The sequence below is a fragment of the Cinclus cinclus genome, chromosome 15 (genome assembly GCF_963662255.1).
Source record: "Cinclus cinclus chromosome 15, bCinCin1.1, whole genome shotgun sequence".
NCBI classification, from domain to species: domain Eukaryota; kingdom Metazoa; phylum Chordata; class Aves; order Passeriformes; family Cinclidae; genus Cinclus; species Cinclus cinclus.
The window spans coordinates 6610714-6635728 of record NC_085060.1 but is presented as its reverse complement, the minus strand read 5'-3'; the positions used below and the strand labels follow the sequence as shown (position 1 = coordinate 6635728).

Genomic DNA, 25015 nt, shown 5'->3' with positions numbered 1-25015 from the left:
AAGGCAGCATGGACTTAAAACAATACTGCAGGGAATGTACCGTTCCATAAAGCACATAAGGATGGCAGGATCCAGGAGACACAAGGCATAGAAAATTGTCAGAAAGGATTAGATGGTACAACACATACTGCTCTTGAGTCGTAACTTCCACTTATGGTGACTTCTACTTCCAATAGATAGGGTATTAAAAAAGGCAATAAAAATGAAGTTACATGAATAAACTTCCAAAAATGAGTGGAGTTCCACCAGTGATCGTCTCTGCGCTGGTAGAGGTAGAAGAATGGGGGTGTCATGAACAGGGCAGCAGTCACTACAACAAATGAGCCTCAATGCGGAGCCAGTGGAGTCCCTGGCGAATGTAACGAACCAGATTGGTCATACTGCTGTGTTGTGTTAAGGGTCCCATCACTGAGTCCAGGTCTAGAAAGAACTCTGCAATACACAAGAAACAGAAGCAATTGTTTCAGGCAATGGTACAGAAATAGAGGTATTACCATGATTTTCCACTCAGAAGCAACACAGTGTAATTAGTGAGTTCTAAAGATAGTTGTGCACATGAGCACATGGTCTGTAAGAAAGAATTTAAACAATATAGTGAAACAAACCAAATTAGATTATCCATGCTGGAAGTCTACCACAGGATGGTATCAACGGCTGCCAGCAGTCTTCCTTCAACTCTGATGATCTGCACTGTCAGTTTTTTGAGATCAGGTTTGCTGACTGTATGATTTAAATAGCAGGCAGTGAAATCTTGCATTACTTTTCCATGCTGTACTCTTTCCGAGACATGAAGGGCTAGACTGCATCTTTCCATACGAGAAGACTTTTCTTGTTCTTTTCCCCACCCTCTAATTTCTGTTACTGATATTGCAGCAGTTTTGGCCATCTGCTAATCCTGCTGCAGCTGCAGCCCCAGAGGATGAGTGCGGGATGGGAGTGGGGGAGGAAGAGGAGAGAGACAACACAGCAGGAAAACAACACCTTGGAGATGGGAAGCTCTAATGGGGAAGAATCCCAAACCTGGGATTTCTAGTCAGGAAGGGTTAACAGGAAGTCACTGAAAAGAAAGTCCCAGTTAGGAAGCAACACAGCAGTTTACTTTATGTCATGTGTTAGATGCTCTCTGGGTAAAAGACTAATCCTGTTAGGGCCAACAGACCTTTCCTAATTGCTGTCAACAGAGAACTGAATTGTGTCCTGTATTCTCCCACAGTTCTTTATGCTGGGGCACAGGCATTCCCACATACACAACACTTACACTGTATTTAGGCAAGGGCAAACCCATTCTCAGTTAAAGCCCCTCAGAGCTCAGATAACAACAAACAATCACAGTAAGGAATGGCTGAGCCCTCACATTCTCACCCCATCTGAAATCCAGTGCACTGAGCCAGCCAGCACTGCATTGACTGCACTTCAGGAGAGCAGATGCTGGGTACAAAATCATTATCAGTACTTTCTTCAGCGAGTAAGTGCTGCTTTGAGGTCTTCTATCCAAGTATTGACAGTCTGACCCTGGTCAGCTTGGGAGCAGCAGTATCAGAGCACAAAGTGATTTGGCTGGAGGCAAGCATAATGAGAGCTCAGGGCTAGCACCAGTGCTGTTCAGATGCTGCAGCCAGCAGCTACTTTTAATCTTCCTTTCTCTATCATTCATTCCCCTCCTTGAGTGTAAAATCAATACATTTTGAAATGAAATAATGCAGTATCTTGCTTGCATTCTAGAGATCTCATTCTAAGCTCAAATAAGCAATAATTGCTTTAAACACTGAGAATTCATGTTGAAGACTAATTTCAGGTTAACATTTATTGAAAAAGCTACAGGCACTGAAGCCACTTATATGTGTGAGAAAACAGTTCTTGCTCCCTACAGTCTGATAGTCTTCTGCTGTAGAGAAGAAATCCTGCTTTCTTCACAAGTATTAAAAAAATGATCTGATCTTGTAAAGCCAGCTGAGAGTTTGATGTTAAAGGTGGTGAACAACACCACTTTAGGTGATCCAACACAAACCATCCCACGGGCTTTGGGAAATCTGCAGTTTAGTTTGGCCTGCTACAGATGCAGATTTATGCGAAACTCCATCTATTCTCCCCACATTCTCAACTCTATGGACCAGGGGAAATTCCACCAGAAGTACATGGCAGTATGTTCCTGCTTTCCTTTTCAAACCAGAGCAGCTTGGCGAGTCACAGTTCTGCTGTTCTCCCTCTTGCTATGCATTTTTATTTTAATGGCACATCTTTTGTCAGGCTGACAAAGAAAGGCTTCTGTCTTGCTGCTCTGAGCCAGCTGGACATGAGTCAAGTTCAAACTGGGAGTGTGCAGGCAGACTCAGAGGAGCACAAAACCTAAGCTGACAGCTGTGGACAAGGGGCAGCTGCACAGCTCCTGCAATGTGGAGGAAATTTCTTGTGACGGCATGGGCATGACCTAAGAAACATTTATGACAGCAGTAAGACCCGGAGGTAACTGCTATTAGGCCACAATTTATACCCATCTCAGGACAGATCATAAAGGACATATTCTTATGCAAGACACACCCTGTGATTCCAAAGACAACAGAAACAATGAGAGCTGACCACAAAAACTCACAAAAAAAAGTGACTGAATTTTTTTTTCCTTTTTTTTTAATAACTACATTTTATCTTTTTGTGGTTTCTTTGCAGGTTTGTGGGTTGTTTTTTGTTTTGATAGCATTCCTATTTCCATGGAAGGGGGGAAAAATCTCATTTTTATAATGAACTGACTGCCCAAGCTCCTGAGAGAGAGACCAAATGATGATCTGGGACTCACAGCAGAGCCTGAGGTTTACACTGTCCTGTTTGCTGTCACGGGGGAGTTTTGAACCCCCAGGCCACAGGCCAGTGCACCAGAGCTTGGGCAGTGCATCAGAGCTGAGACAGCTGGCAAAGATTGACTGGAGACCACTACAAAGAAAGGGGCGAGTCCTGTTCCAGCCAACAAAATAATGGTGCTTTGAATGATTTGAAAAGTGCAGATGACATCTACTAAAACAATTACAGCCAGTTTTCATGAAATACTGTAACATATCTCATGTCAAAGTGTCTTGAATACATCCTTTTTTAAAGAGAATCCCTCATGTGGTATGATGAAGACCTGTGGAGTACTACAACAGTCCTCATACACTTTTTGCTACACCATGAATTTTTCAAATTGCAATTTGTGTTTAAGCATGCAACTTTAAATCAAGTACTTAATTAGAGATGAGGTATCTTTCCAGAAAATATATAAAGGCAGACACGCTATAGCATGTAGGAAACTCTGATCTCTCTCCAATGGTTTATAATACTTAAATGAAATTTGAAGTAACATGAACTTTGCATTCCCTGTAACGTGTCTGCAGGTTGTGAAACAAGATATGAAAGAACAGGTCACAACCTTAAGTGTCTTGCTCATGTGAGAAATGCTTATTCATGCATCCAGCTCCAGTAAAGTCAAAGGGACTGCCCACCTGAATAAAGAGTATTCCTATATGGCTTTGCAGAACTGGGTTTATTTGATTGTAAATCAAAATGAGAACAAAGAGGAGAGTAGGGAGGAAAATGCAGAAAGAGAGTCAGCAGGTTTTTTCTCATCCAGCTCTAGGAATGATAACAGCAGTGGCTGGGTACATTTTTTGTCTGCTGGCTGAATGCCTGAGCTATTTTGATTTAATACCAAGTAGAACATTTAACAACTCCACAACACACAGGGCTAATTACAAGATTATCACCATCTCTTGCTCCTATCAGGGCATCCTTCTGCATTCCCGCTGTAACATTCTGCATTACATTTGACAGGGAATTGCTTTCACATTTTGTGAAAATGGATGCAGCTATGGAAAAAATCCAAAATTACTGCACCGCTACTAAATTAATCAATGTGAACAAGGACAAGAAGCAGTGGGGAGGACTGGACAGAACTTCTATTATTGTTCCTCATCCAGGGATGGATCATTATGACCCACCATTCAGACATAAAACACTATAAATATTAAACTCAGTTTCTCTAAATCAGTGGAAATTTGCCACTGACATTAATAGGAGTAAGATCAAACTGCATACAGCAAGCACATTTGTTAGGACAAGTCGTCCGTCTGAAATCTCACTATAATTTAAGAGAATGAGCCAAATCATGATGAGACTATTTCCTTCTTAGGCTCTGTACGTCTAGTGTCAAAGGAAGCTTTCTCAGTGATTTGTGTAAGCCCAAAGCTGGAATCTGAATAATTACACTGTCACAGGGAAGTTCACAGCTGGCCAACAATAGGCCAAATTTGTCCCTTAGCTAAATCTCAGCCACTTCACTATACTTGATATAACCCAGTCACAAACCGCTTGCCAAAACTCCTTTGAAATGACTGTGGTAAAGACTTACATTTTGTTGTTAGGAACACAAAAACAGATCTGCAATCCTACCATAGGAGAGTCAAGGTCATGGCTTTCAGCGGACATCTCCTAAATGGACTCCCCACATAAACATAACATCTAATATTTGCTTATTATCCTAGCTAGCATTTTAATAGTCTTAAACTCGTTGACAGGGCAGTCTGAAAATAACCTTGCTGCTCTAGAATAGGCTGAAACTGTGAACAAATTTGCAGACTTAAAAGCTCTCATCACTTGGGGCTTGAGTTCGCTTAATTATTTGCCAGCTGCTCTGATAACCCCAAGTTCAGCATGTGTTACACATCCCCCTCTGTGCCTGACAAGAGAAGATACGCGTTGGCTACAGCGACCAGCAAGCAGATTTGGTCTGTTTGCTCAAGCTGTCACAGTTGTGATCTTAGATGCGGTGGTTCTGGGTCCAAATCCAGACAACACAGAGAAAGCTAAAGCTGGGGAGCCAGAGGGGACACAGAAAAGCAGAGAGGGTGGCACCTTTGTTCTCCTTGGTCAGCTTGTCAGCCATGTCCCAGTGCTCGTAGCTGCGCAGGACATTGTTGGTGATGTTGACGTGGCTGGCAGCCATGTGGTGGATGCGCTGGGGGATGGTGATGGTCCCCACTGAGGATGAGCTGGCCGTGCCCGTGCTGCTTCCAGCAGAGCTGACGGGGGATGGGCTCAGGGACATGGGCGAGGGGGTTTCTGTGCTCCTGCAAGAGGGAGGGAGAGAGAGAGTGAGACCCCCTCACACCCCCCACTTCACTGCCATCCTAGATGCACTTGAAAAGTTAACTCTGCACCCCAATCAGGGGAGAGTGTGCAGTGGTACCTCCTGACTTTATGAGAAAGGACAGCTTATAAACTGGGAATGACTGAAAATAAAAAAGGATTTAATTCTCCCTTTTAAATGAAGCTGTTATTAAAAAAAAAATCTATCATAAAAATAGAGCAATATTTCAGAGAAAGAAGCATCTCATAGCTGTAATGATTTTTCTACCTGGTGCCAGAAGCTGCAATGGCAGTTAGAAAAGACTCAATATGCAATATTAGCTTATTATCAAAGTATTTTCTGGAAACCACAATGACAGTTTGCTCCAAAACAGTCACCATAGCAAGTAAAGAGCAAGTCTTAAAAGCACCCTACAGAGCTGTATTAGGACCTGAGGGTACTGTAGGATTATGAATATCTCCATAGGATTCTTTAAGGCTATGGAGATTTGTTCTAATTGCCTACAGTTCATCCACACAGTTCTGCACAGCACAGTGTTTTAAGTTACCTACATTGTGAGGCACTAATGTTCTAATATAGATTTTTCTTTAATTCTAACACCATCAATTAGGAATCACCTGCTGGCTGCAGGCAGTGCAGCGGTCAGCACAGCACGCTCTTGTTTAGAGCTGTGTAGTGCTGAATGCTCACAGAACAGCTATTCTCTTTGAAAAGTTGAACAGTTAATCCAGAACTATCAAGTCCTCCAGTAGGACACGTCCCCACATGCCATGTCTACACCAAGAAACTTTAAAATGCCTCCAGGGAAGGCAATTCAACCAGGTCCCTGGGCAGTCTATTCCAGTGTTTGACAAACCCTTTTGGTGAAGAAATTATTCCTAATCTCCAATCTAAACTGCCCCTGGCACAACTTGAGGTTATTTCCTCTGGTCTCATCTCTTGTTACTTGGGAGAAGTAAAAAGAGCCACCCTTCAGCAGATCCATGCTCAGGCCCAATTTAGTGTCATCCACAAACTGAGGGTGCCCTCAATCCCCTTCAATATCAAAGGGGCTCTGGATCATCAGTGAAGATAAGAAACAGTATCAAGCCCTGGGGAGCATCACTGGTGACCAGCCCCAGCTGGATGTAATTTCATTCACCCATTTGGAAGCATTTGCCTAAACAGAAGCATTCTATTTAATGTAGAATACACTTGAGATGCAGGACCAATACATTCCTGGCACTCTCTGCATGAAGCAAAGAGACCAAAACTCTCCAGACAAGGATGTTGCAACACCTGCCTGGACATGCAGCTGTAGATGCCTCATGCTATGCAAAAGCATCAAGCTCAGTCACTGAGCTGGTTCCAAAGCCCAGGACAGAGGGGCTTGGCCTCTTGGCTTTAAAGGCCACTGTCAGTGGCCCTGCAGGAGAGCAGATCCGCTGACACCTTGCAGGTGCTGCAGGACAGACTGACACAACAGCACAGCCGTGGACTGGCAACAGCTTTTGCTGCAGATTTTCCAGCAGTGCCCTGCTATTACCTGAGCTCAACAACAGGCTCCTGTGATACATTCTTCTTCCAGAGCTGGAGATCACATTGATTTGGCAGCTTGTAGCTTTTTACGCAGCTTATGGCTTAGAGTTTAAGCATGTCCTAATGCGCAAACACTATTTTTAAGTCTCAAAACATCCTGGTTACCTGACTTGCCACAGTGTCTTTATTGCACAGAAGAGCTGAACTATACTAGATTAGGTCTGGGAGCAGTTAAAGATGATAAGTATCTGAGGAGACCAAGAGTATTTTGTTAGAGCCACTTCCAACCAGCTGACGCACTTCTGCCAAATAAAACACATTGTTCATTGGATTTACCCTGTTGTGCACAGCCATTATTACTGTGGTGAGTCTACTAAATCTCTGCATTTTGTGCTTTCTGTTGCTAGAGGTGGGAAACATTTCTGTAATGAAACCAGGGAAAATTTGTTTCATTGCCAGGATGGAACCCAGGCCAACTTTGCAGAGGTTCACATCCCTCTCAAATGAGTAGGCAGAAATTCCAGTAAGTCAAGCTGTGATTTTTCATGTACCTGAGATCCTGACTAGACTACACTCCATGGTAATGGACAAGCTTTGCTTTGGAAAAAAAATTATTTGAGATTACCCCACTGTCCCCCCATCCTGCACCAGGCTGCTGCTCCATATCCAGTGATGCCATATGCTGGGTGATGTTTGGTCTTTTTTTCTGTGGTGTGTGAATTCTCTTCCTGTCTGACACAAATTTGCAGGGAATTAAGAGAAAACTGTAGAGCAAGTAGCTCTGGGGAAGGCAGAGCACAAGCTGCCAATGGCAGCACCAGGCCTGTGACAAACCTTGGAGCCACTGGGAGCCACCTGAGATAGATGGCACCTCTGAGCCAGCTGGAGAGCTGTTTTCTTCTAAGACCCTGCACAGAGGGGACACAAGACCTGAGTGTGGACTGTGGTCTTTGTGTGTTGGGTCACAAGTGTCATAATAATGCTGTTATAACAAGGCCTTGTCACTCAGTTACTCTCACACGTTAAGTGCTTCCTGCTCTGAATAAAAGACAAGAGATGTGCACTTTCAGAGCTTTCTTGCCTGATCTCCAAAGTTAGTGGGAAGAGACTGATCAGCTGGGTGTTATGTTAGAAGTGATGCTGACCTGAAGGCTGGGTTTCTGCTGCATACTTTGTGGCCAGACAAGAATTTTCTCCTCCAGTCAAAACACACTTATTCTCAATCCTGGACACCTAATAGCTCCTTTAAATGGCAAGGGAGATGTCATCACCTGCAGAGCACACACTTCATAGGGGTCTATAACAGGACAGGAATAAAAGGGTAACTTCTGCTTCATGAAATGTTTATGTACAAGCCCCTTCTACAAAAGAGATGTTATTCTCCAGTGGTCTATATGATCACTAAATCTTTAAGTTAACATTTAAGTATTTTTATTACAATACAAGGTTGCACTGACACTTAAATGTCTGGAAAAACTGGCACATAATAAATAATTTAATTTAGTAGTTGCTTTTCCAGTGTTAAAATTATCTTTTCAGTTTTTATTTAAAGTGATTTCTTATTTCATCACTTTAGTTTGTGTTACAATCTATACTTTATTAGCTCTGTACATACATATTCAAAATAACTTTGAGTATTTGGGATGTGTATATATATGTATCTATACCCTAAAATATTTTGAATTATCTTTTGAATTATCAATACTTTAAGCAAAACATTGGAATTTTTGTTTTTGCACTGATTGAGAACAAAGGCTGTTTAAAAGCTTCAGTTCTTTGTGTGCTAAACTTCAACCCCTCCTTCTTTGTTTCCTTGGTGTGTCTAAAAGTAATTTCTTCTTCTGAACCACCAGAAAGAGACCATTAACGATAATAATTTTCACCTAGAATTGAGCCTACTCAAATAAAGATGGAAAAAGGGTGAAGTCCTTCACCTTTGTTTTACTTGTATCTGGATGTGTGACCAGGACAAAGAAGCAGGAGAAATGTGTGTCAGCTGGCAACAGCCATTGCAAGATAAAGGCAAGGATGCAGCAGCAATGCACCTCCACTGAACAGAAGATCATAACTGTATTACCCTGACTTCATATCTAAGGTGAGGGTGTTTTAACGTTAATATGAAGCCACTGATAATTGGCTGACTAAGTGCCTTCGCATTTTCACCACTATTATACCTTCAGTTTTATTAAACAGCACTTACCGTATATCAATGAAATATTCATTGGTCTTTCATTGCTGAATGAATCATTGAAAAATCATTGCAATGAAGGTTAACTTTACTTTGGCTTCCTAAAGTGACATGGTACTTGCCAGCTAATTAACTGATATTTTTATGGCTTTCATCTGGCTTGAGAAGTAAACCGTCAAAGAATTCAGCAGAGACCCACTGTGTCTGATTTTAGACTTAAGGGGGCTTTGTACAAAGGTGTGATTCAGCTCTTTCTTCCTATGCACACTGGATGGCTCACAGGGGGACCTGACTTAGTCCAGTGGGAGCCCCTCACCCCCACAAGCCCAAGGCAGCTGTATGATCAATTCTGTAACCCAGAAGAACTGTTTTTACATGATATGTTTTTGAAATACACCTGCAGCTCCCAAAACACTGATCCCATGACCTGTCTTTTTGCCTTTAGAGGTGCAAAAACACCTTCCCTCCTTTTGTCCCCAGACAGAAGTACTCAGCAGAAAATACTCACTTTCCATTGCCGCCCCAAGGTGAGGGGGCCTGTGAGGCTTTTGAAGAGTTCTGTAAGTATAAAACCAAAATGTAAATAAAGGTGATGCAAGTACATGAATACTGATGACACAAGGCTCAACATTCCCCCTTTAGCAAGAGCTACAGTGCATGGAGCAGAAAAGCTCTGCACATTGGTCCCATAATTAAGTGGCTGGCAGATGATTGGTGGGTTCCAACAAGTAGCTTGAAAATAATTTGATGAAAGAGGGAATAAATTCCAGTAAAAGCAGATGTAGGTCACAAAGAAGTGGTTTGATTACCACTCAAACTTATTCTATGAAATAAGTTCTTCAGAGTGCAAATGACTGCTTATGTTTAGAGGGACCTTCAATATTTTTACAAGAAACAAAAATAATTTGGCTTGGTTCTTTAATGAAATTGATCCCTCCCAAGTTGCTTAGGGAAGGTGGCCTGGGATGCAGACAGCAGTATAAATACATTTTTTAGTAAGGATCTGCTTGAATGCCTCTGTTTTTATATATTTTAGTTGCACAAATTGACTTTCCTTACCTGCTTACTCATTCTGCCTTTCACGTCTGTGTAGCACCTTGTAAAACCCTGTACAAAAAGATTGCCGAGCAACAATAAAGCCCAGTTTTTTCCAGTCTTGCTCAGACTGAGTGGTATCTTAGTTCCCATACAAAGTGGCAGTATCAGGGCTGAGGCTATCTGTGTGTGCCCTTTGAAAACAATCATTCATCTCCTTTGCTGAGAAGTCAACATGCGCAGTGAAAATTCAATCAAGTTTTACAAATTCTCTGCAAGTATTACCAACATTATTTCAACACTCATCTGGTTACTGTAATCGCTATTTTGCATGGGAGGCACAGAGATTCAGTGGAGCACGGACAGTACCCTTGACTTCTAAACCACAGCTCACAGCCCAGCATTTCTTAGCAAAGCAGAAAACATTGTCCAAACTATGGCAGTGGCCTGGTCTGGGCATTTCTGCACAGCAGCCACTGCTTGTCACAGAGGATGTGAGCATGACTTGGGGTGTTTCACAGCACAGAGCATTTGGAGCATATGTGAGAAAAAAGGGAGATCCTAAATTGCCCAGGAAAGTCTTCAGAAATGGAGAAGAATCATTTATTGTTAATTTCTCCTGTCTGGGGATTGTTCCCAAAAGTACCTGGAGATAAATAATACTCTGTCAAGATTAAGACTAGAGCCCAATTGTCTAGAAGCAGTTATTTGATAATAAAAATATTTAGCAAAAATATTTCAATGACTACTGACAACATATTTTCAAAAATGTGAAAATCTTCCTCAAACTTTCAGAGGAAATACATCACAGGATGTCACTTTTTCTAATCATAAAAGGCTGGATTTCAATTTTAAAAAATTATCACTTTAGTGGTATTTTACTCCAACTTGCCTCTGAATTTCAAAATTTCTTTCATGATTAAATGGCTATTTTCTGTTTTGAAATGTCAAAAGTGTCATTTTAAGCTTTTAACTGGAAATTAATCAGAACCAGTTCTGTCCACAGATGGTTTCAATTTGGACGAAGTGGCATTTTGAGGAAAATATAAAGAATAATTTAGCTGAAAAATTCCTGCCCAGCTCTGCTGTAAACAGTGGACTGCTTTTTGCAGTTAAAATTGCGTAAAAGTTTGAGTAACAACTCTATTCAAACAGTTAATCTGTTTCATTTGTATTACAGATCTTTGCTAGTGAACACAGAGAACATGGTGCAGCAATACAAAACTAATACATAGTTAATAGCTCCCATTCTTTTCTTTTCTCCTCCTGTGCCTTTATTACAGAAATAACCTGAACATATAATCTGTATACACTCAAACACTGCTTCTAGAAAATGAGTTACAGTGTGCATAGCATGCACACTGTAACTAACTGAAACACTTAGCTTCAACTGGATGCCTATGCCTAGCATTCCTGATTCGTCTATTTTACTGCATTTTTACTGTTTTCTCTTATTTTAATTTACATTAAAAGACATTTTCTTATGCTGGAAGTAGTAAATACATTCTTCATTTTATCTCCTTGCTCAGCTAGAGAAAATAAAGTGGCTTTAAGGCAAGAGAATCTCCCCTTGTTCCTGCCTTTTTATTTTTTTTTTAAGAAATCATTACTTAGTGCAGAAAAGGTTTATTTGTCTAAAAATTCCTTTTTATTTTTTTTTTTTAAGATACAATCTACATTCATGCTGGATAAAATCTGAAGTAGCTGGAATACATTTCATGAAAATGCTGAGGCTACAAATGTGTGTAGTTCAAATTTAATTTGTTGTGCAAATCCTCTGACTGAAAACTCCATGAACACAAGAGAGGCACTCCTAATGGTACAAGAGAGCCTCCATTTAAGCACAAGATTAGGACTAACATTACTGAAGCTGCACAGAGACACACATAGAGGACACATGGGTAGTCAGGACTATGGCTGCTACCACGACAGTAATGGAGTTTTACAGCAGGACCATTTTATCACCATTTACATGAAAACATGAAAACTGCAGTGTTACAGGTTTTTACTGGTTTGCATTACCAATATGTCAAAGCCTGGAAAAAAATCACAGAGGCTGAAAACTCCAACAAATAAAAGACTGATGGGCTGATAAGCCAGTATAATTAAATAATTATAGATTAATATATAGCAATAAAGTAAAAGAATTAATGTATGCTTCAAACAGCATTAACCAGTGAAATATAAATATCAAAACCTCAGAGCTGAAGAAAGATTCTGTTTATCTCTTAATTTAGGAACAGTGAGGATTTGTCATTCTTACACTGGGTAAACAGCATTTGACAAGGTAAAACAAAACATCCCCAAGTCATGACCCATCGGATCTCCACTCAATTTAAGGTAAAGGCAAACTTTCAGGATGTAGATAAGGCAATTTGAAGTTCCACATGAATAAAAGGAGAAATCTCTGAAACTGCAATAAGCTTCAGGAAATCTCACTGAATCTAAAATCTAAACTTATCTAACTACAGCCAAAATAATTGCTTTATTGTGGTTCACTGGGGGTCAGTTCATAATCACTTGCACATTGAAACCTTGAAAGAATCAGAAACTTGCATAAACATTACATGGTGTTGAGAATAATGTTATTTTTAAACAATTACTGAGTATGGTCCTTTGAATCAAGTGACTATCCCAAATAGCCCCCAAATCACTTCTGTCCCCATTCCCTGGCTGCCATCCTACCTGCATTTCCCAGGGGAGAGGTTAAATGTGGGACTTGTAAGTCATGCAGTTATACGTGTGAGAGCTCTCAGTGCTGGTATGAATTTCATTTCATACCAATAAATTAAACAGAAAAAAGATTACCTTAAAATATTCCATCAGAGATCTGGAGTACTTCATAGCATGGTCCTTCTTTAGTTTAAACATTCTCAAGTAGAGAAGTGATAAGCATCGGTAGCTGCAGTAATTAGGAAAGGATTATGTTAATTCCATTGCTTAATGAAACGTATAAACTGTAAAAAAAAAAAAAAAAGCTGACCTATATTTTCCAGTTTCTGTTATAAGGTTACATTTTGAAACATAAGCAAATGGAGGAAAAAAAGACATGGTCAAAAGCATTGAAGTCCCATCTTGATAAGAGTGTAAATTAGAAGAATAAATGTTTAGTCAGCTGCTGAAGAAATCCACTAGTTATCCTTTAATAGTTTAATGGAAAACAAGAATAATGATCTTCTGTAAGCTGCTTAAGTAATTCAGTACTTTTGAAGTCCTCCTTAAGATTTTAGATGCTTCTCGCATTGTCACAAAGGGACTTACCATAAAACTGCTAATTTCTTGTCCCCTTCTGTGGCAGAAGAGCCTGTGAAATTCTTGAGTCTCATTGCATACCTTGTCAGAAAGGCGAGAGATAAGAAACGGAGAGTTAAGATGTTTCCAAAAATAATCAGATATTCTTTTCTAACTGCAACAGTTATTGGTCACAGTGTTCTGTAATGAAGAGATCAATGCAAAACTCAACAGAAAGCATCGCTTAAAATCTGGAGGCCTTAAGTAAATCACCAACCAATGTTTTGGGCCAAGAAGGCGAACTGTTCTTGGGCATATTAATGACATTATATCCAGCCAACTAGGCTGAGTCCTGCAAACGTTTGGGATGAATGTTGACCAGAAGGATAAGATCTTGGTCCTATATGCACTAAGTGTAAAGAAATATATAATAAGGTTTTGCATATAATACTTTGTGCCTGAATAATATCTTCAAAATCCTTCTCATAAATGCTTCTTCAAAGCTTTTAATATATTTTATATGGAAAATGATTTTACATACAGGAAAGGTCATGTTCGCAGCTTTTTTATTCTTGGGTTCATTAATTTATGAATCTTGTGTACTTGATCTTCCCTCTCTATTTAATTGCTGCTGTCCAGCATTTGGATGATCAACGACTGAATATCGCTGTCACTCTGTCTTTTTTTTCCTTTAACTGAGCACACTCCATTCTATGCATTAGTCTCTTGAAAATCAATTCATTGCATAAAATCATTGTTCTGAGCCCTAATGCAATTTCACAGGTACTTGTGTTAGAATAAGTAATAAGGTTCAGCGTTGTGTAAGAAAGTTTTAAGGTATCCAGGCAGTCTTGATGAGTTCTCATTTACAAGGAGGTAATGGAGTGCAGGCAGCTGCGCTGCTCTCCCTTACCTTGCTCCCACCACTCATCCCGAGCCCCAGCCTGCAGCTGTACCACCCCACCTGGAGTGCCTCCTCCACATCCTGTCCCACCTGCTCTTGGGTACTGTGGCTCTAGTCAGATTGGATGAATGGGATCAAACGCAAACATCTATGTCACTTTAGGATTACAGCATTACCATTAACTTAAAACACATTTGACAATCAGATCTCTCATAGTCCTGATCTCTTTGATGCTCCACTTGCTTTCACAAGTAGCTGTCTGATGCAGATAGTCAGGGCAGACACAGCTAAATGCAAAAGGGGAAAATCGTGCTTCTGATTAAGGGAGGAGTAAAAGTGAGAAAAATCTCCCTCTATTTGTTATCTCACACTGAAAACCTAGTTAATATTAGCAGCTACCCTGAGAAAGCATTGTGTGCACAGCCACATTGTACATCCAGCAGCCACTGTAGCCCACAGGAATTGTGTCTTTGCTCATGGAGTTTTACTGAGCCTGTACCAGCCTGCTGCTCATCTGAGCAATCATCTTTTGTCCATGTCTGACCACTGAGAGCAATTAAATGGACAAGTCAGTCTCACTGGCTGCTACAAGATGCTGCATGCAACACTTGGTGAATTAAACTCTGCTTTTGGTGGTAGGTGGTGGAATTAATCTCACCTGACTTAAACTATATACTGAAGATCTACTATAACAAATTCTCCAGATTCTTCCACAGCCTAAAGCAGTTCCAGAAGCAGTTCAGGTGCTGCTTCCATGCCAAGATCTACCTGTCCATAGCCTGCAGCAGGACTGTGCCAGGAGCAGCAAGGCAGCAGGGCTGTCGATGCTGAGGAGTGCCAGTCACCCCAGGACACAGCTGTGCCTCCACCTGATTCCCTGCAGGTCCTGCCCTTTTGTGAGCCACTCCTGGAGCTGCCATTCCCTGATTTAAGTAGTTCACATGCTGTGGGTGAGCAAAGCTTTTTGGTCTGTGCACTCTGAATGGACACACTGCTAGACTGAGGAACAACAATTTCAACCAGGCTGCGTGGTTTTCTTAAAAAAATCAAAAATAAATGCAGGGTCCTATGAAGAAGCACCCCCTTATTTAAAGAACAGCTCTTTAAATACAATTTATTCTGCCATGCAGCTGCAGCTGTGTAGTTCAGGACATGCTGTCAGACTGCAGGATGATGTAGGCACAGCAGAGCAGAGGCAGGTGGCTCCTTTTATATGTCCTCTGCTCTCCAGGGTTTAACATGGATCAAGTGTTGAGTGAATATAATTTTTTTCTTGAGTGATTTCTTTAGATTTTCTTCTTCCCTTCATGAAGTGTAGAATGTAAAAACCATGTTTTTAAATATTTAGCAGGCATATTATTTACCTGAGAGTAAGAGCTTAAGATTTGATACTTTTTATTATGCAAATGCCTACTTATTCAAAATGTAAAACATGCATTATCTTGGCAGTCCCTAATAGCTAATCTGGCATGTTAAAAAAACCCACCATTGACATATAAAAAAACCAAATATTTAGGGCTTGATTTTCCTCTTTTTCTTTCGCTTGTATAAACTGCCAGTAATTACACTGACGTTAAGAAGAATATTCTCAGCATTCACTAGGGAAAGCAAAGGTTCATCAGTTAAGAGGAAAACTCCTGTTGTTCTACTTACAGGTGAATTTAATCTGGCTTGATTTCACTTTGATAATTTGTCCAAGTAAAGCAAACTTAGTTACTCAGGAGACTATTATTTCTATGGAGCCAACATTATGAAACAGCTATAGGAAGCAGTAGCAGATTTTAGAATAATAACCAGACATTTTATTAGTATGTAAAGACACTCTCATCCATATTCTAGCCTATGAGTCTACAAAACTGTATTAAAATTATTTCAGCTGGTTCACATTCCTTTAACATTAAAATTACACTGTTTTTGAAACAATATGTGCAGAAGCTTCCTCTCTGGCTATGATCTTATATCCCAAATTTCAGCTTTTCTCTTTTTTAACAGCCAAGTTATAAACCTCTAAAACAAGGGTTTGTAATAGAAATCCTGATAGACTCCCTTTAATGTTTTGAATTATAAAACTGCACCTTTTAAAAGACAAGTGTCATTGCCAAACAGTGAAATTACTATACTTTACTTCCACCCACTACATTTCAATTTTAATTTTATGAATATTGCAAATTATAAGACTCACATTATAACCTCTAAAGGGGATAATTTATAAAAGCAGTGTCCATCAATTATAAATTTTCCATGACATTAATAAAATGGCAAGAACTAATTATGATGACTTCTGAGATGAAGACGCCTTGGACAAATCATTAATACGTTGAAATGGTATTTTTTAAAACATAGCAGGTTCTAATTATGACTGAAATGAGATGATGAAAATGATCACAGAAAGGACATTAACCTGATGAGTTCCACAGTCTCTGAGTACATGGTGTATGGCGATTTAGCTTCTAATGGATCTCGCTCCATAGCGTTCCCGCACTCAATGAAGGAGAGGGCAGCATCAGCATAATTCACTGCTTTACCGAACTTCTCCAGCTGAAATGGGAATGACACTGTCAAGAAAATCCTTCAGCTTTGATTTCTAGGTAGGCAGATTATTCTACAAAGCAACACTAGCATTAGGATGAAAGCAAAGCTACACTGGTAGTTAAGAATGAATTCATACAGTAATTATGGCAGGGACTACATTTTTACCAAATCTTTTCAGGGTAGAGCGAGGCTGAATGCTCCACAGAGGAAAGTCAGTGCATGTCCACTGACATTAGGAGCTTACACAGGCAAGAAAGGGCACTCAGCATGTTTGTGCACATCCATACTGCTCCTTGACTGATGAACTACGTTTGAATGCCTCTATGCAAGGGCTAAGTAGCAACCCCATGCCATTTGGAGTCATATTCTGTGTTAACCGTTGGTCAAAAAAAAAAAGAATCTCATCACTTATGAGTAAAAGAGCAGGAAAAAAAAAGGGAGACAATATAGCGTAATATTTCATTTTACTAGGGTTTTATTGCAAAAGGTTTTAGCCCTCATAATGGTTGTGATTAAACTGACTTAGACATACTGATTTCTTTTTTTATGTGTAATGAATATTATATATGACATTTTTATAGTGCGCACTTTATAATAGTATTTAACATTTTCAGTTTTTGATAGCTGAATGTAAGAATTCTATTAATGTGGCATTTGATATGAGATCCAGTATACTTTAAATAATTTAAAAATATCTGTGTCTCTATCAAAATATTTTTGATGCATCTGCACGTTTCCATTCACAAAACAGAAGCCTATTCTAACAACATATTAAGCATAACATTTATTATCTGTACAAGATAACAGTATACTTGTCTTTGTGGCTCCTTCTAAGCCATAATTAGTTCTTTCTGCCCACGTTTAATTTCAAGTACTGCTCTTGTGCATTGATTATGTACATAATTTGTGCCTTTGTATAATTGATAGGTACTAACTGAATGATCAGAAAAAGGGAAATGTTTCTGATTGCTCTCTCTCTCGATTCCAGTGGCTGCTTCGCAGCATATTCTTCAAATTCCTTTTTTTCACTTTGAAAGAATTTCCATGCATTTTGGAAGACAAAAAGTCTTCCAAAAATGACTTTTTGTGGCATGGAAAAAAGAATCTGGCTTCAAGCAGATTTAGTAGAGACACAGAATTTGAGCCAGAAATGGGATCCGATTTTCTGGAGTAAGTGGAATTATTCCAGCTTGTCACATCTCAGACAGGAACACAGTGAGGTCTCTAAGATCTCTTCCATATGGTGCAGCCAGTTGCCACTGCAGCAGCCTACCCAAATTAGCTGATCCCTTACTACAACCCCAAGACAAGGAGAGGTTTCCATAGGGCTGCTCCCATAAGACATGAAATGTCCTGCCCTTCACCAGAAATCTATTTTCTCTACAAGCTCAGGAACACTGCTGCCACAAATCTCATTAACATTTGCTGACACATTTTGAGGTCTCGCGTTTTCTTCCTAGCCACTGCAACACTGCAATCTTTTAATGCTCCCTGTGCTCTGTCATGTCAGCACCAAGTAACCAGCAGCCATAGGACAAGTAACACTACGGGATTGCACACTAAATGTGTTACATGGAGATTATTTGCATGCAGCTGCATTGGGTGGGGAAAAAATACTTGAGATCTAAATTGCAGAAGGAAAAAGTAGATACTTTGTTCATGGATATTTATGCCTGTCAAAAAGTTGATTACAGTGGATGGCCTCACACTGGGGCACTCGTGTTTTCAAACTGCATGTGACAGGCAGCAGCGGGATGTCCTGTGCCTGCTCCTCTTAGTGCTGCTTGAGAATCACCCCTGATCCTGCAGGCACAGGCACAGGTAAGAGCACGGCAGAAGGGTCAACACCTCGCGAGTGTGTCTGGCTGCAGAGGCAGGTGAATTGACAGAGCGTGTTGAGATCATCAGGAACCTGAGCCTGTAAATATTCGCTAGTGTGGAGCAGGTGCTGTGCCAGCACCACGTGTGCTTTGTTTAAAGGTTACCCAGGTGTGGGAGGTGGTGTGAGCCTGCAGACGCCAGGCTGTGGCTGGATGTGCTCTGCCGAGCCGGCTGGAAGCCAACAGCTCACCTCCTGTCAACGGGCACGCTGGGATGGCTGTCACCTTTGCTGATGGTTCTAACAGTTGCCAAAACCCTGAACCCACCTCACACAGAAAACACACAGTGCCCCAAGCCAAAAGGGAGCCTGGAGAGCTGAAGCAGTCAGCTTGAAATGTCAGCTCTCCTTCAGCTCACTGACAGCAGAGGGAGAGACTTTTTTGTTTGGCTTGTTTGCTTTTTAAAAACATAGCATGCAATTGGGTTTTTTTGTTCATTTGCTTTTGTTGGTGGTTTTTTTTGGTTGGGTTTTTTTTTTTTTTTTTTTAATTTCTAAGCACAAAATCTCTAATGTGTCATCATACAATATACATGCAAAACCCCCAGAAATAATAAAGTTGAGAAGTGACTAATAATCACCTAGCTCTTTGAGGGGCAAAGCGGATGGCCACACTCCATTTTAGATATCTTAGTTAAATTAAGTAGAGGAATAAAATTCCACTAAGTCTTCCTTAATGAGCCACTGTTCTGCACCCTATGTAGCATACAGGACTAAAGACCCTTTCTACAAAGCAAACGTTTCTTAAAGACATTTCAGAACTAGCAATAACTTGTATAGAACAAATTATGGTAGAATACAATCTATTGGATTATGTAGTTTTACCAAAATCAAAACACTCAGCAAAAGTAGGTCAATCTTACTGGAATTTCACCTGGGGTAAAGCAAGCAGAAAAGCTTTCCCAGCACTGAAACTACCTCGCTACCAGATTTTTTGGGAATAAGTGTGTTGAGACCTGATCAGCCTAAAACCATGCAATAAAAATGAATACAGTATGTGAAAACGAACTGTTTCAGATTTTAAACAATCAGATTAGAAATATCAAACAGTTTTACCACATGTTAATGGGGTGTGGGGTGATTTGCCTTTCTGCTATGGAATATTTCAACACTTCTGTTTTAGGCTCAAAATTAATAGAAAAACAAATTTCAAATATACACCAACTTTCATAAAACCATCTTACATACTTCATAAACAGCATGACTGTTGCTCCCCCTTGGAAGAAACACCAGCCATTGTAAGTAGCTTTTTTTTGGGAGCAAATACTTAAACGTTAGGAATGGCGTTCAGAGCTTACCTTGTGCACAGTGTGTTTATGGAGCACAAACTGAAGCACAGTTTAGTCAATTGCAGAGCTCCTCTTGGTTTGAGAGGCTTTTGATCTTGTGCAATAATGACCACGTTTTAACACTGAGTTTTCCACAGTGGAAAGAGACAAAAAAAAATCTATGATAACCTACCAGTGCATCTGCTTTATGCTTCAGCTTCTTAGCCTCCTGCATGTAATAATCTGCATTGTGAAGCCTAGAGAGACAAAATCCATTAATTCAAGTCTCTACTTTCATATAGCTGGACAAACATGCCTTGAAAAAAGTGCTCACTGCTTTAAAGAAGAATTTTTACATATATGCCCACTTATCTCTTTAAATCTTAACCTGATATCAATCTGAAGCTGCTGTATGCAGAGATATGATTGGTGACCAGAATGTAAAATAAGTAGCGGTAGAAACTGGCTGCCCAAAGGACTTATTAATGTGTGCTGTACAGAGGAAAAGGAAAAATATTTTAAACTAAGTATAAGAAGTTTCCATTAGAGAAGCTAAAATAAAAAAGAATTACCATGAACCAACATTCATGATCTGAAAACATTTATCAACAGAATCTTCATTAATCAGTGACAACAGTTCATTTGCCAAGATTAAAACTGTGTGTGCCTTTGTGTAGCACTATCCACACAGGTGCCCAATGCCAGTACTGTAATCAAAAATATTCTCTTTCACTGGGACCTCTGCTTGCACAAAAATCCCAATCACAGAGCAGAAAGTCAATAAAACTTACACATCATCAAATGTTATTTTGGGTCTTCTGGGCTCAGAATTCCCATTGGAAAGCCTTGGCATTGCAGACCAGATGTCTGGTTCTAAATGGCTGGTGTCAAGAAGAGTGTTGGCTGTGGGTGTACTGTGACATTCTTCCTCCTAGGGAACACAGGGCTGTTACTCATAGTTCAAACAAACACCTTCCAACAATGTAAGTGCTCACAGCCACCCTCCCTGCCAAAAACCCTTCACAACAAACCAAAGGCTAAGGCACAAAGCAGCCCACCTACCTTCATGTCACCTCACCAAACCACCCTTGCCTTCTTTGAAGCATGAGACTAATAGATTAATTAGGGAGTATGACTCCACTTCTGAGCTCTCACCTGAACTAAGTCATTTCCACTTTTAGGTGTAAGTTTTAGGTGGATACCATGGTGTTACTGACTAGAGACACTGGTTAAAGCAAGGGTGGGGAGATCTAATGGCCCAGGGCTAGATCGAAACTCAATTTACTTCAAGGTGTATCACACTAATGTAACCTTTTTTTCTTTATTACTAGGAGCTAACTGTTAGTTAATGTGGGTGAAGAGCCTGCTTGGATTTCAGCAGGGAACAATTTCCTCACTCTTGCTACAAAAAGAAGAGCAGAAAGCTGAAGTCAGTTGTGATTTTGCAATGATTAAAACCAGAAGCATAACAGATTTACAATCAGGCAATTGCAACTTGGAAGCCTGGTCCCCAACCAGATAAACTAAATTACAGATGTACCAATGAACTAGGGAAAGAAGTCTAACATATTTTAGGGGAAAAAATACTTCATGTATCAAGATAATAGATTAACTAATGATAAATCTGAATAGAGATGCTGGGATGAGAGGAAGAGGCCCTGCTGTTTACATAGCACTGTTTATTTGCTGACATATGCAGCTCATTTTGGCACTGATTTCAGCTGAAGGCATGTGCATTACTGGCTCAGCTTGAAGTGACACAATGATATCAGAAAGCAACAGAGATGAATGAATAAGGTGAAGTGATTTGTCACCTACAATTCAATGCAACTTTTGAGTTTTACTATTACAGTGCAAGCTAACAACCTCTCTCAAAGTGGTAAACTGTGAAAAATAGGACTATGCATGGCCTTTGCTGTGGCAGAATTTTCTTCTTGTCTTTTAATTTTGACAGTGATACTAAGATACAGTTTGATACTATAAAGTAAGGATGGGTTTGAAACTCTAGAGGAAGGACGATTTTCTAAAATGGGCCAAAACCCTGGAGTTTCTCTGTTTAATGCAAAAAGAAGATGAAAAAACTTATGTGAAAATTTAGATTGTTTCAGTGAATTTTCTATACAGTTTTGACTCTTTTCCACGTATTTTCAGACAAAAAAACCCCTACCTAAATCTGGTGAAAAGCAAGCAACAAAGAACTGTCTCTGTGAGAACCACTGATGGGGAGATGGCCCTAACAGTGACTTTTTTCTGGGGCGAAAAAATCCCCCTATTTACAATTTGTCTAAAAGCTTACACATAATTAATGAAGATTAAGTGTAAATAAACCTTACTGTTGTAAGCCTGCAAACCTGAGAGATGTTATTAACGTGCTGAGTGTACTATAGACATGAATTTTTTGTTATATTGTTATTGTCTGTTTAGTTTAGGCCATAATATTCAGTGTGACTACAGTGTTTAATTCCGGCTGAGAATTTGAGAAAATTATTCAGGTGATATTCTGGAAATTTTATTTTCAAAATGTGAGTGTTGCATCTACAGAGTTAAGGGACTAACTGCAGGTAGTTGATAGCTGCAAAGGGTCTTCTCTGAGGCTCACAGTCCAGGTGCTTCAGGCAATTACAGACAACACCAAGTAGGTGCCTCATGCTGACCTAAAAATGGAGCTTACAAGAGCTGTTTATGCCTGGTTCTGCAAATATCCACTCCCCCTGAGTGGGGCTACTTAAGCATTCAAAAATATATACTGTGTATGAAAGAAAATCCAACAGAATAAAGCCGAACTAATTTCATTTTATCTTGTTCACCGCCGTCAACTGAGGCTAGTTACTCACACAGATTGCTTTGGGGTTAGAAGAAGATTTATTTTCATTCTTTCTGTGTTTAGAAGCAGAGGAGGAAGAGCTGCTGGTCTGTGAGGTGTTTGTGACAGTGGGCTCCTGGCTGAAGGTGCTGTTGTCACTGCTGTGTCGCCGGTGCACAGGATCGTCCAAGAGTGGGGACAAGGGAGGAGGGAACAGCTTCTCTTCTCTTTTCTTTGTCGCCTTCTTCACTGAGCTATTGTTGCTCCTGGGACACAGAGAAAAAACAGTTGCACTTCAAGAATATTGGTTAATTCTCCACAGCACAAAGCCCTACATTGTATTCACTGAGGAGCCAGCTCTGCCCTCGAATCTGCCTTGCAGTCCTGTGCCCTCTGTGGTAAGGCACAAGGGGACAGCAGTGAAAACAGAGCTGCCTCTGCCTTTTCAATGACTGCAGAAACCTTCTGCTTTGGAGGACAACTTGCAGTGCATTAGTACAAATTGCACCCAATTTAAATGCTAATTTGAGTCAGTCTTCATTTGAGAGGTCATAGAGGTTCTGACTCAGCAAAGTGCTGTAAAGTTTTATGCACAGGGTTAGTTCCTTTGACATCAAGTATGACTATTTATGCATATAACATTAAGCATCTTTTTAAGAGGTGGATTAGGGCTCACATAAGCAACCTTTGCAAAAAAAACCAAACAGCATATGGCAGCATATGAACCAAAACCAGAATTTATAACAACTACAAAATGATAACCATAACAATAACAAGATAATAATTATTTAACCTCTAGAATAAAACCAATGTTCAAAACTATATTAAAATGATACACTGTAGCTGGCAAAAGCCCTTGAGCAAATATTGGTTGATGAATTGAATGTGATTCAGAAAATGAATGTGGTTTTGACATGAAAGCTCAAGTAACATCATAATCTATTGTCTGTTTTATGTACAGAAATTGTTAGCTGGCTAGCAATGGCAGCTGTGATACACAGTAAAACCAGAAAAAACCACAACCAAAACCTGGTAGATGTTTCTTCACTCAAATTCTTCAAAACAGAAAAAAAAAAAAACAAACCCAAGACCTCACTGATTGCTGAACACGATAATCTACTCACAGATTTTTATTTCAGGTACTGTCACAGCTCAGCCAATGAAGATAACCTGAATTTTAATCTTTTGTTAGACATCTAATATTGCACTTCACGATCATTTACTTTTCATGATTATTGACTAAAATTTCAGTAACAAATTAAGTCAACAAGAATTTATGTTTTGTTCCCACTTTCAGTCAGTGTCACGAATTATCAATCTACTTTGCCTCAAAGTAACCTGGGGAAGAGGAGAAGGTGACCCAGGTTTCCTTACTTCTCATTTAGGGGCTCTCTCTCATTTCCATCTGGCCTCTTTGCAGTTTCACTGGCAGTATCAATATCTACACCTTGTCACTGCCCTCCTTGGGATCTTTGGTGATACAGAAACTGTGAAACCACAAAGTGAAATCCAAAAAACTCCCCATGTTCTCTAGCTCCTTTACCCATAACTGCTTTAATTCAACCGAAGCAGAGTTAAAATACCTTATTTGAAACCCTCTCATATTAAAGATCTTCAGACTGAAGAAATAAAAGAAGCTCAAATTTATATTGCCTTACTGGGATGGATGCTGTCCTTCTTGGAAAACACATGGGTCTGAAGAAGATCAAAGGCAAACAACCATGTTGGAATAGACTGGCAGTTCTTCAAGGAGACTGATTTTATGCACATGTGGTCCTGCAATATGTCCTCCAGAGAGTTCTCACTCAGAGCTCCATCTGTTTGCTTTCTGACCCCCAAAGGGCATTTTGGAACTCAGACAAGTTACCACAGATATAGCTTACAACACTCTGAACTTTTTCCAGAGAAAGGTTTTCCAAAGTAGGGTGAGCACTGCCCTGACAAAGCATGCACATGTTCTTGGACTGTGCAGCAGCAAAGACACAGTTAACCCACAGAAACACCCAGGAGCAGAACCAAAACCCCCTGCCTGCCAAGCACATGCCCTGCACAGGGAACCCTGAACATGCACTCACAGGGGGAGCACAGAGCAAAGTGCTTTTCTGTGCCACTGTGCAAAGAGGAGGTTGGAGCTCTTCACTATTTATAACTTCACTAGCTCGCTTCATCTTTGGGCTGATATAAGATGGGGCAAACCAAGGAACAGGTGCAGCTACTCAACTCTGGCACATAAATCACTCTGTGGGTTGGAAGAATTAACCACACAACAAAAGGCACTAGAGGATATTTTTTCAACATAGCTCATGTTAAACTCCGCCCTCCCCATAAATGCAGTTTTAATTGTCTGTTGCTTTTTTCTTTTCTTCCCCTTGCCCACTTAATCCTGTAAATTTTTGCAGGAATTAAGATGATAATTTATTTAACGTTACCTCCCTCAGATTTACACTAAAGCATTTATGTTAACAATAATGTCCATGAAATAGGTTGTTACCAGCAGTTAACCAGATTGTCACTTTACTTTGGGCTGTTAATGGCCTAGGAAAC

General features: G+C 40.1%; 1 protein-coding gene across 1 annotated transcript in view; it reads right to left on the bottom strand.

Annotated features, from left to right (window-relative positions):
* Positions 1 to 310: 310 nt before the first annotated feature.
* The window catches only part of AFF2 (ALF transcription elongation factor 2), a 253106-nt gene continuing 228401 nt past the window's right edge, over positions 311 to 25015 (bottom strand). Inside the window, exons 14-23 of the mRNA XM_062503175.1 lie at positions 22503 to 22737; positions 20460 to 20599; positions 19862 to 19925; positions 16391 to 16527; positions 13116 to 13187; positions 12663 to 12756; positions 9879 to 9926; positions 9328 to 9377; positions 4879 to 5093; positions 311 to 432 (exon numbers count right to left, since the gene is read on the bottom strand). Of these exons, the coding sequence (XP_062359159.1) occupies positions 311 to 432; positions 4879 to 5093; positions 9328 to 9377; positions 9879 to 9926; positions 12663 to 12756; positions 13116 to 13187; positions 16391 to 16527; positions 19862 to 19925; positions 20460 to 20599; positions 22503 to 22737 (1177 nt within the window). The remainder of the gene's footprint in view (positions 433 to 4878; positions 5094 to 9327; positions 9378 to 9878; positions 9927 to 12662; positions 12757 to 13115; positions 13188 to 16390; positions 16528 to 19861; positions 19926 to 20459; positions 20600 to 22502; positions 22738 to 25015) is intronic.